The 11,099-nt window shown below is 46.9% G+C and overlaps 1 protein-coding gene across 2 annotated transcripts; it reads right to left on the reverse strand.

Moving 5' to 3' along the window:
• Positions 1 to 1,421: 1,421 nt before the first annotated feature.
• On the reverse strand, positions 1,422 to 11,097 carry otud5.S (OTU deubiquitinase 5 S homeolog). 2 transcript variants are annotated; one of them, NM_001086849.1, is given in 10 exon segments: positions 1,422 to 1,600; positions 1,738 to 2,264; positions 2,344 to 2,457; positions 2,868 to 3,069; positions 3,855 to 4,040; positions 4,444 to 4,592; positions 4,848 to 5,004; positions 5,093 to 5,157; positions 10,151 to 10,244; positions 10,509 to 11,012. In NM_001086849.1, coding segments are annotated over 9 exon segments (1,542 nt in total). In that variant the 5' UTR covers positions 10,962 to 11,012; the 3' UTR covers positions 1,422 to 1,600; positions 1,738 to 2,142.
• Between the last annotated feature and the right edge of the window lie 2 nt (positions 11,098 to 11,099).

The following is an 11,099-nucleotide window of genomic DNA, read 5'->3' on the forward strand; positions in this document are numbered from 1 at the left end:
TTCGAAATTCAACCATCGAATAGAATCCTCCGACATTCGAAGTCGGAGGATTTTATTCATCGTATGATCGTATTCCGATCGTAGGATCGTACTCCGAATCGTACGATTTTATCGTACGATTATCCTTCGAAAGTAAAAAAAACTTAGAAAATTGCTCTGGAAGGTCCCCATAGGCTAACATAACACTTCTGCAGGTTTAAGTTGGCGAAGTATTGAAGTCGAAGTTTTTTTAAAGAGACAGTACTTTGATTATCGAATGGTCGAATAGTCAAACGATTTTTACTTCGAATCGAAGGTTGTAGTAGCCTATTCGATGGTCGAAGTACCCAAAAAATTACTTTGAAATTCAAACTTTTTTAACTTTGAAAATTCACTTGAGCTTAATAAATCTGCCCCTAAGTGTGTGAAACTGACAGGTTGGAGCACAGACATGAAATATGTGCTGTAACAAGGAGCACTACATTACAAGTACAGAAAGAGGGGGAGGTTTGTGTGAAAAAGTACAGAGGGACAGAAGGACAGAGAACAGAGGGAGGAGAAGGAACAATACAATGATGGAGGTGGGATCTCGGAGCACAGGAGTCAAATATACACTTTGACAAGGAACGGAGATGGAAACTTGATTTGTGACCAGGACAGAGAAAGGATGGGGGAGATCAGTGTGATCAGGATAGAGAAGAGACTACAGCTTTTTACTACGCGGGACTAGAATTTATACGTGAAATTGCCATCCTGCTACTGGTATTTATACTTGAAATTGCCACTGTGCCATCCTGCTACCGGTATTTATGTGAACTTGCCATCCTACTACGGGTATTCATACGTGAAATTGCCATCCTGATACGGGTATACGTGAAATTGGCATCCTGATAGGGGTAGTTATACATAAAATTGGCATCCTACTATGGGTATAGATATGTGAAATTGCGATCCAGGACAGAGATAGAATGGGGGAGATCAGAGTGTGATCAGGATGGAGAAGAGACTACAGTTTTTACTACACGTGACTAGAATGCCTGACAGGCTGCCTCCATTTATACGTGAAATTGCCATCCTACTACAGGTATTTATACTTGAAATTGCCACCATGCTATGGGTAGTGATACATGAAATTGCCACTGTGCCATCCTGGTTTAGGGGGGGACGTGTCCACATAATTGGGCGTTGCCTCTAGAAAAAATTCTGTGCCAAATTTCTATAGATATGATTTTTACCTGTGGGTGCGGCTACATACGGCACATATCCCATCCCTTACCCCTAGCCCCTCAGGCTGCCTGGCAAACCTCCCCCCGGGCAGTGGCACATTTGCACACGAGGTCATGTGACATAGCCCAGCCCCACACAGATCAGGATGGCACAAGCTTTGCCTTACACACAGAGAGGCACCAATTTCCCACCAAAGACTCACGCCACACAGTTTCTTTTCCCCATATTTTTTCTAATAAGAAAGTCATTCCCGAGCGCCGGAGCGTTCCCTCAATCAGGTACGAACAGAAGAAGAGAACTCAGTCAGTTAGAAAAGTGGTTTGTGGGGGGGGGGGAAGCTCCGGGCAGTGCCCACTCACACTCAGTCTTTCATTAGAACTAAAATTAAAAAAAAAAAAAAATATATATATATATATATATATATATATATATATATATATATATATATATATATATATATATATATATATATATATATATATATATATATATATATATATATATATATATATATATATATATATATATATATATATATATATATATATATATATATATATATATATATATATATAAAAAAAACACTCCCCCTCCTGCCAGAAAGAAAAAAAGTGCCAAACCAAAGTCACAGGGCCCCTGAAAAGGGCATAGGAAGGAGGTGTGGCTTAAATGTCCCCTTGGTTGCTGGACTGGCAGTTGCGGCATATGCCAGGGGGCACAAAGGAGGGTGCTGAGTTGCCAGTAACATGCAGCTACACAAGTCTCTATGGCTTAATAGGAAAAGGACATTTACAAAAAGAGCCCAGGGTGTCGGAGCTGACAGTCAGTGAAAGATAAAAAGTGGCGTCTGGGTGAGGATGGAGGGGGCGGAGCAGAGGCAAGCAGGGAGGGGCTGTGCACTGCACAGATTGGGAGGAGGGGCTCAGTCTCATGACATCAGCTGTGATCCGGGGAGGACTCTCTTCTCAGGGTGCTCTTCTTCATGGTGTCCAGGTATTCCTGCTGGGATGCGGCTAATACAGACGCAAGAATTTCATCATTGTCCCAATCCTTTAGCCCTGGGGGGAGGGGAGATTGACAGTCAGTAGGTGGCACAATGAATCCATTAACCCCACCCGCAGTTTTTCCCTCACTCACCAAACGCTGTGGGCGACATGTGCTGCATGATTGCTCTGCATTCCAGGGCCGGGTACAAGGACACAAGCGGGGACGTTGCTCGGTCAGCTCCTGTGCTCATCTGGTTGCTAGGGCCTACGGCAACAACGACAAAGCAAAACACTTGCAATCTGAGGGTATGGTCACAGCCCCCCCCAGGGTATGGTCACAGCCCCCCCCCCAGGGTATGGTCACAGCCCCCCCCCCAGGGTATGGTCACAGCCCCCCCCCCCAGGGTATGGTCACAGCCCCCGAGGGAATGGTCACAGCCAGCAACTGCTCTAGCCAAACTCTTTATTGCCCCTACAGCGCCAGTGTAAGCGATTCTGCCCAGACACTAAGACGTATGAGTTGAAATCAAAGTGCCACCTACAGACCCCGTGGCCAATTCAAGAGAGAAACTTTACCACAATCCTCTATGCAGAATTATAGTGGCCAGCAGTCCCCATGAAGAGCCCCAACACCTTCACTCCCATGGAGGAACTGACCCCCAACAAACTTATTACCTGGGGCGCAAGGGGACGGTGGCTTGCCTAATATAAGTGGGGCCCCTGGGGATGGCGGCTTCATACATAATTCTGCATGCAGGTCGGGGTGCTCAGGGGACCCTGCTGTACTGCGCTGTCTTGGGGATCTGCCGCTCCATTCCTCCAGCCCACTGCATGCTGCCGCAGTCGCAGAACTGCATGTTGCACTGGCTTTGCGCGGCTGGGGGGATAAAAAAAGTACATTGGGTTATAGGGGAGCAGAAGGAATTGAGGGGTTTGGGGAATAAAGAGGCAGAAAGAATGTATGAGATTATAGAGAGCAGATGTCTGGAGCATGAAGGACAAGGAAAGTTAAACTAAAGAAGTAGGTAGAAATGTTGTACATGATGTTTTGTGCTTCTGTACCAGCCCAAGGCAACCGCAGCCCTTTAGCAGTAAAGATCTGTGTCTCCAAAGATGCCCCAGTAGCTCCCCATCTTCTTTTCTGCTGATTCACTGATTCACATGCTCTGTGCTGCTGTCACTTACTGAGCTTAGGGAGCCACTCACAATATACAGTACACATAGAATAGAAATGTCACAATATAAGGCTGATTAGTAATTAATACACATAATTACTACATGGCAGCACAGAAACCAGTGCAATTAGCATCAGAATGGAATAATCAGCAAACCTGTAGCATCAGCTTATATTACAGCCAGGGAAGCTCATTTTCTGCTGCTGGATAATTAGTGACGAGCCCTAAGCTTAGCTTCTCAACAGCCAATCAGAGCCCACTGAGCATGTGAGTGTCACAGACACTTTCCAAGATGGTGACCCCCTGTGACAAGTTTGAAGTCCTGGATCATTGCTGCTATTGACAAGCTCAAACTTTAGCCTCGTGCAATAAGTTCACTATAGAAAACATGGCATCTTTGGTTATATTCATTTTTAGGGGTTCCTTCTCCTTTAAGGAGGAGGCGGCAGATGTGGAAAATGCTGCAGGGTGTAGTAGTGACAGGCACCTGTCTGGCTTGTTTCTCCTGGTCCCGCAGCCACTGCAGGTAGGACTCCCGCGCCACTTGCTCCTCTATGGCCTCATTGGTGGCCTCCCAGTCGGTGGCCCTTTTCTTATCTTCTAACATCTGTTGCTCTATCCAGGACTCCTCTGAGGTTCTGATGGCGCTCTTCATGAGGGACTGCTCCGCATACTGTGAAAGAACACACCTTAGACCCCAACCTCATACACAGTGTGAGACCCCAACCCCCCGTCTCCTCAACCCACAATGCCCAGTGTGTTGCCAGGACCAATGGAATATGGAGTTGAGGCCAAGGGGTGGAGCATTGGAGAGTCAAGGGACAATATATTTCAGTGCATGTTGGTGTCTGTATGAGCCTACTCTGGTGAATCTACTCTTAATCCCACTGCTGTGCTATGAAACAGTGTCCCCTCTATTGGGCAAAGTGTGAGAGTTGGGACAAGGCCACAACCACATAACACCATATTTTATATAAACTGTCATGGCTGCCCAATTATCCACACCTGGGAGTCTCACATATCAGAACCTTATCCCACCCTCTAAGGCACCGTATCAGCCCCTCCAGCTGACTCACCCCAGGTTTAAAAGACGGCAGGCCCAGCCCCACGCCAATCGTGGCCTTGTTAGGGTTTACTACGGAGTTGTAGTGAATGTTCCGATGGTAACTGACTCTGATTGGTTCATCTTCATTTTTCTGAATGCCATGAAATGTGTTGATTGGTTCTGAGCAAAGAGCAAATTAAGCAGTTAGTGGAGCCCCCATGAGCACCCCTATCCATCCCAACTGCCCCTCTGCAGGGTAATGTCAGTGCCACTTATTCCCAATAGCCAGATGCCCTCCACAGCAGTGATGGACAGTGGGACTCCCAGCATGCACAGTGGGGTCAGACACACTCCAATGCAAGACTATAGCACCTGCAGCAAACGCTACAGGGTGGGGCTGAACTCGCAGCATGCACATAGGTATCAGGGTAGTACCTGTTCCATACTGATACACCTCCACTGGCCGATTGTACATCTCCGCCATGGCCTGCATCTCAATGTGGTTGCCATGACAATTGTTTTTCCGTTTGCGGTTGATGTAGGTGGTAAAATCTTCAGTCACATAATTTGAGAAGTAGTCGGCGTTCTTCATCTGGGGCCAGGAGACAAAAGAGAAGGGAGGGGTTAATCCGGGAATGAGGGGGTTAAGGGCCCTAATCCCTGGCGCTGGGGTCACTCACCAAGTAATCCATGCAATGCTTGCGCACAACCTCGTGCATATCCTGGTCGCCATACACCTGATCCGCTGCAACACATGCAACATGGAAAGGAGTTATGGAGATGTATGTGGGGCCCCCCCTAAGCCTAGAGCACACAGGGTCCAACCCAACTACCCCCACAAGGGTCCACCCTGGCCTTGAGCTCAGAGCCCCCCCCCCTCTCCCCATGGCATAGAGGTTCACTGACCCAGCCCAAAGGGTCTGACCCAACTGCCCCCTTCCCCCAAAAGGATCCCCCCCAGGTCTTCAGCTTAGGGGTCTCTCCCCCACCCACTCAAGAATGCACAATATCCAGACCAGCCACCCCCCAAAGATCCCCCCAGCTACCCAACCCCTGTACAGCACCAGATGTTTCCAGGGCACCTGGCCAATAGGTAGGCCAAGAGACTGAAGTGGCCACTGAGAGCCAAAGAAGGGGAGCATGATGGGAGAACAGACCAGATACATGTGGAATCCACACACTGTGTCAGACTTACAGGCACTTCACAAGAGCAGCAAGTAAAACATTCCAGTAGGATAGGCTTTTCCGGAAAAAAACTCGTTACATTTTCAATAATTTATTCAATAATTATTGTTGAACACAGTTTTGTATCAATATAAATATAAGTAGCACAAGAATGGACTGAAATATATTTTTATTCGTTTTTATATATTTTTACAAAACGAACACCGTAATTTTTTGTCACATTTTCAAAAAATTTTTTTTCAAATATATTTTTTTTCAAAGATTTTTCATGGATTTTTTCCAATAATTTTTTGTAGTTTGGACTAATTTTTCTATTGGCCTTTATTTATGCATTTGTACTTATTGTCATTAATTGAATGTAACACCTTTCACTAATTAGCTTGCTATGCTTTTAAATTCCTATGTGCACTAATATCCGGTATGCTTGAGAAAGGGGTCACGCCCCGAAACGTTGCATCCGCAATTAACGAGCAAGGTTAAACCTGCTAGTAATACCCACGTTGTGCCGGTGTATTCTGTGAATCCACACACTGTGTCAGACTTACAGGCACTTCACAAGAGCAGCTAGTAAAACATTCCAGTAGGATAGGCTTTTCCGGAAAAAAACTCTTTCCTACTGCCTTTTACTCAGGATGGGAGGCATGTGTTTCCCCGGGGAATACTCTGGATAAAATTATAGGCAGTGTAGAAGTGGGAAAGAAATATATCCAGCAGCCTTTCTGCACCATGGGGTGCCCTAACCCTGGAGTGGCCAGAGAATAAGCACAGAGTTCATTCCATTTAATCAATTAAGAAAATAAATATAGTATTCCTGTTAACCCTTTCTGTCATGACATATGAACTCCAACACCAACTGGAAATTCTAACCCTACATCCATAGAGAGAGAATGGAAATACTGGGAATTCTATCCCTTCATCCATACAGAGAAATGGGAATTGTAACTCAACATCCATAAAGAGAGAAGGGAAAGGCTGGGAATTCTAACCCTACATCCATACAGAGAGAAGGGAAAAGCTGGGAATGGCAGCCCTATAATCATGCAGTGGGAATAGCTAGGAAGTCAGGGAGAAGGATGGGGGTTTGGAGAGATTTGGGGGGTTTGGAGAGATTTGGTATGTGGGGATGCCTAGGTAGCTGTTTGACATATTGCTTCTATAGAAGTCTCATGTTGGAAAGCCCAGGATGTGTTGACCTTCCTTATGGAATGAGCCCTGAGTGATAGTGGAGGGGGCATTCCGTCGCTTGAATAGGAAAGGGAGTCAACTATCCATCTTTCTATGGTCCTTTTAGACGCGGGTAAATCTGCTCTGTGACCGCCAAATAGGACAAATAGGGCATCTGACTGTCTAAGAGACTGTGTCCTTTCTACATAAGTCTTATAGGCTCTAACTGGATCTAGCATAATAAGACTATCTTCTTGCGTCTGTGGAAAGGACTATTGGTGCTGGCGGACGAATACAAATTTAAGTATGTTTGACAGCCTTGTCAAATGATTCTGCAAAAACCAAAATGTCTAGATAAAGATAGATGCACTCCTAGGGATTGAATAGTTGCTATTAGTGCTCCTAGTACCTTTGTGAAGACCACTGGTGCCGATGTTAGGCCAAAGGGAATAGCTTGAAACTGAAAATGTTGCTGGTTAAGGAAAAATCTCAGAACATTTTTGTGAGCTGAATGAATTAGGATATGAAGGTATGCATCCTTCAGGTCTACTTTGGTCATGAACGCCGCTTGTGGTATGGCTGTTGTTATTGATCAAATTTGTTGAAAGGGTGCACGTTTAGAATTGGGCAAAAACCACCATTATTCTTTGGTACTAAAAAAAAAGATTTGAGTAGAAACCCTAGAATTGTTCCTTTTGAGGCACTACTCCTTTCTCTAGAAGCTCGTGAAGGATTGCAGTCATGGCTGCTGCCTTGACTGGCTCTGTGGAAGTCCTTGATGGGACAAATCTGGAGGTTGGTGGAAATTTGTTGAAAAATATTTTGTGACCTGACACTACTATGTTTAGCACACATGGATCTGAAATGGAATTTTGACAATTTTGAGCAAACTTTTGAAGTCTGCCGCCGACCTTTAGAGTGTTTTTAGTGTTGTGGAGTCAGGAATCCGGAGTCTTAGTTGGTCCTTCCTTCCTGGAAAATTTTGGATGTGTCTGCCAGGATTTGAACTTTCTGTTGGAGGACTGAGGTGCAGTGGATCTACCTCTGTTAGATGATCTAGAGTAGTGGTGAAAATTACGCTTGTGAAACTCTTTGCATGGTCTTTTACCCTGAGGTAGGAAAGCTCCTTTCCCTCCAGTTACCTCTGAAATTATCTTTTCAAGTTCTGGTCTGAATAATAGAGATCCCTCGAATTTAAGGGAAACCAACCTGTTCTTGGATGGCGCATCACATGACCTCTGTCTCAACGAAAATGTTCTACACGCTGTGATAGATGCTGTTGTTGATCTAGTTGCCAGTTTCGTTATTTCGACCAAAGCATCACTGAGGAATGAGAGTGCTAAACTGAGTTTATCTAATATGATATTTGCTTCTGAATTTGAGTTAGAAGGGACTTTCCTAAGTTCCTGACACCAAAAATGTGCTGTGTGAGCTACACCGAGAGATGCCGAGGATGGCTGCAAAATGAATAAAATCACGCTTAAGTGCAGACTCCATCTTTTTATCCATTGGATCTTGGAATGATCCAGCATCCTCAGAAGGAAGTGTAGTGTTTCTAGACAAATGCACAATAGCGGAGTCAACTTTTGGGGATTTATACTAATTTCTTTAAATTCCTCAGCCACAGGATATTTGGTGTGTAATGTATGTGAAATAGTGTTACACTTATCTGGATCAGACCATTCTTCAGAGATATTCTGAGTAACAGATCTGCTAATAGGGAAGGACCTGCCCTTCTTATGTGCATTTCCTAGTATCTTGTCTATTTTGGACACAGGAGGTTGTGTCTCTTTGATTTCTAATGTTTCACAAAGGTACTTAAGCAGTAACTTAATGTCATCAGGCTGTTTAGTAGAAGAAGCCTCATCTGATAAGGAATTATCTGAATCAGACAAGTTGCTTTGTGAATCAGACTCAGAGCTAGAGTGAGATGTGTCAGGCAATTTAGTGTCAGACTTGTGCTTGTATTTAGAACTTGTTGAAGGCTGCTTTTGACTGGTTACAGCTTGTTGAACTGATGATTGAATATGTGACTGCAGCCATCCCATAAAGTGAGCAAACTGCTGATTAGTAGGGGCTGAGTGCGTAGAGGCAGCAGCCTCTGGTGGTTTAGATTGTGTAGAGTTAGGAGCTGGATTAGCTGGTCCAGGTGAAAATTGAGGCGGTGTGTCAGGTTCCTGTATAGTATGTACTAAAGCTGCGCTATTAGGTTGGTACAGGTCAGCATCTGATTCAGAGGAATATACTGAGCTAATCATTCGGCGCAGACAAGGTGGAGAGCGAGATGTAGAAATCTCCTTCCTTTTAAGTCTCTTTTTGACTGGACTTTTTGGGCTTAACAGGTTGTGCAGATAAATCCTCAATCAAATCCACCAGTTCTTTAGATTGCGCCATTGTAACAATAAGCAAGGAATAGGCTTTATAAGTCAGGCTGAGAAACAGAGTACTTAGCCGCTGCTGAATCTCCTCTCACACTGTGCGGTGATGTCACTAAAGTGCCATCAATCGATGTGCAGCTAATTTTGTCGCTGCTGGAGCCTAGTGAGGCGGGAGTGAGGTATAGTTGGGGCGGGAGTGAGGTATAGTTGAGGCGGGAGTGAGGTGTAGTAGGGGCGGGAGTGAGGTATAGTTGGGGCGGGAGTGAGGTATAGTTGGGGCGGGAGTGAGGTATAGTTGGGGGCGGGAGTGACGTATAGTTGGGGCGGGAGTGACGTATAGTTGGGGCGGGAGTGACGTATAGTTGGGGCGGGAGTGACGTATAGTTGGGGCGGGAGTGACGTATAGTTGGGGCGGGAGTGACGTATAGTTGGGGCGGGAGTGACGTATAGTTGGGGCGGGAGTGACGTATAGTTGGGGCGGGAGTGACGTATAGTTGAGGCGGGAGTGACGTATAGTAGGCGTACTGCAGCAATGCTTACACAAACCACTTAAAAACGACAGACGAACACCGAAGCCTAACAGAGAGGGGTAAGGTATTGACAGGGATGTGCTCCTGAAGTTGTCCAGACTGAGGTAAAAACCGCTGGCCATGCTGAATAGAGCGCGCTCACAGTGGGGGCTCACAAGCAGGGAATGTAAAGCAAAGATTAGGAGCAACGCCAATACCTTACGGAGGGTCTCACATTTATCCAATAGAGAAAGAGACACAGGAAGAGGAGGAGCCGCAGAAAAGACTTATAGCTGAGAACTGACAGCTAGATATAATATAATTCTGTATCAATGGGGCCACTGGTAGTAATGAAGTAGCTGCACAGAGAGGGGGGAGGAGTTGGCAGGATTTGGGGAGAGCAGAACTACACCCACAGCAGAGAATGGTGCAATTGGGGGTGCACAAGTATCGGGCAGCAAGAAATATTCGGGGGGCGTTGTACAAATAATGGGGGACTCACCCACAGCTCTGAACAGACAGGCACCATCCTCCTTCATCTGTTTGATAATGAAGCCCTTCTTGTCGCTCAGAGTCTTCTCAAAGCAGAGCTCCTGCTGGGGGGAAGCACAGACGGCTGTGAACAATAAGGGCCCCAAGGTACCAGTGTACCCCCAAATACAACTCTCATCCAGGGGCAGCTACAGGCTCAGATCAGGCGACTGGATCATGAACCCCAGTGAGAGACAATTTCTCATCAGTCCCATTATACACACGTCACGTACACGTCACACACACACGTCACGTACACGTCACACAACTTCCCCAGGACATTAGGGGCCACTATGAGGACGAGCCAATGACAGACGTGAGGCTCTTACCTGCTCAGCAGTGTCGGGGTCCAAGTGTTGTGTTTGGGCCGCAGTCTCATACTCATCCTCGCTGTTGTTCCCGGCTCCATCGTCTGTATCCGGGCAGTTTCCTGTGGCCCCGGGCCCCGCACTCAGCACTTGTCTCCTCCTCTTACTGTGCCCAGGCCCCGAGCAGCAGCCGCCCGCCCCCGCGCCGTTACAACAACAACACGAGCCCAAAGCTCCGTCTCCCAAGGGCCCGGCTCCGCCAGACGTGGCGCTGCCCGGGGGAGGAGACACTTGCTGAGTGTGTCGCTCGGCGGTGGATGAGGGGTTCCCGGGGTAGGCCCAGCGCGGGGGCGGGGAGGAGCGGGGTCGGGCCCCAGAGCGAGAGTGCGAGTCGGGTGCCCCGGAGCCGCTCCGCTCCCCATTTGCCTCTGGGTCCGGGGGTGGAGGCGGCTTCTTCTTGGGCAGAATCGTCATCGGTCACCTTCACCGGAGCCTACGGCTGCGTCACACCGAAGTCCAGCTTCCTATCAGCAACCGAAGCAGCGGGGTCCGAAGGGCGGAGCTGCGCCTGACCCGGAGCAGCTTGCAATTGGCTGAAGGGACGGGGTGGGA

This window comes from Xenopus laevis, chromosome 8S (genome assembly GCF_017654675.1).
Source record: "Xenopus laevis strain J_2021 chromosome 8S, Xenopus_laevis_v10.1, whole genome shotgun sequence".
NCBI classification, from domain to species: Eukaryota; Metazoa; Chordata; class Amphibia; order Anura; family Pipidae; genus Xenopus; species Xenopus laevis.

What these genes read in the sequence shown, in the direction of transcription:
- otud5.S (XM_041574108.1), bottom strand. Translation starts at nt 10,961, where the DNA reads ATGACGATTCTGCCCAAGAAGAAGCCGCCTCCACCCCCGGACCCAGAG. An exon ending in ACCCCGACACTGCTGAGCAG is followed by an intron (nt 10,242 to 10,508) that starts GTAAGAGCCTCA and finishes TCCCCCCAGCAG; the next exon opens with GAGCTCTGCTTTGAGAAGAC. An exon ending in CATGTCGCCCACAGCGTTTG is followed by an intron (nt 2,265 to 2,343) that starts GTGAGTGAGGGA and finishes CCCTCCCCCCAG; the next exon opens with GGCTAAAGGATTGGGACAAT.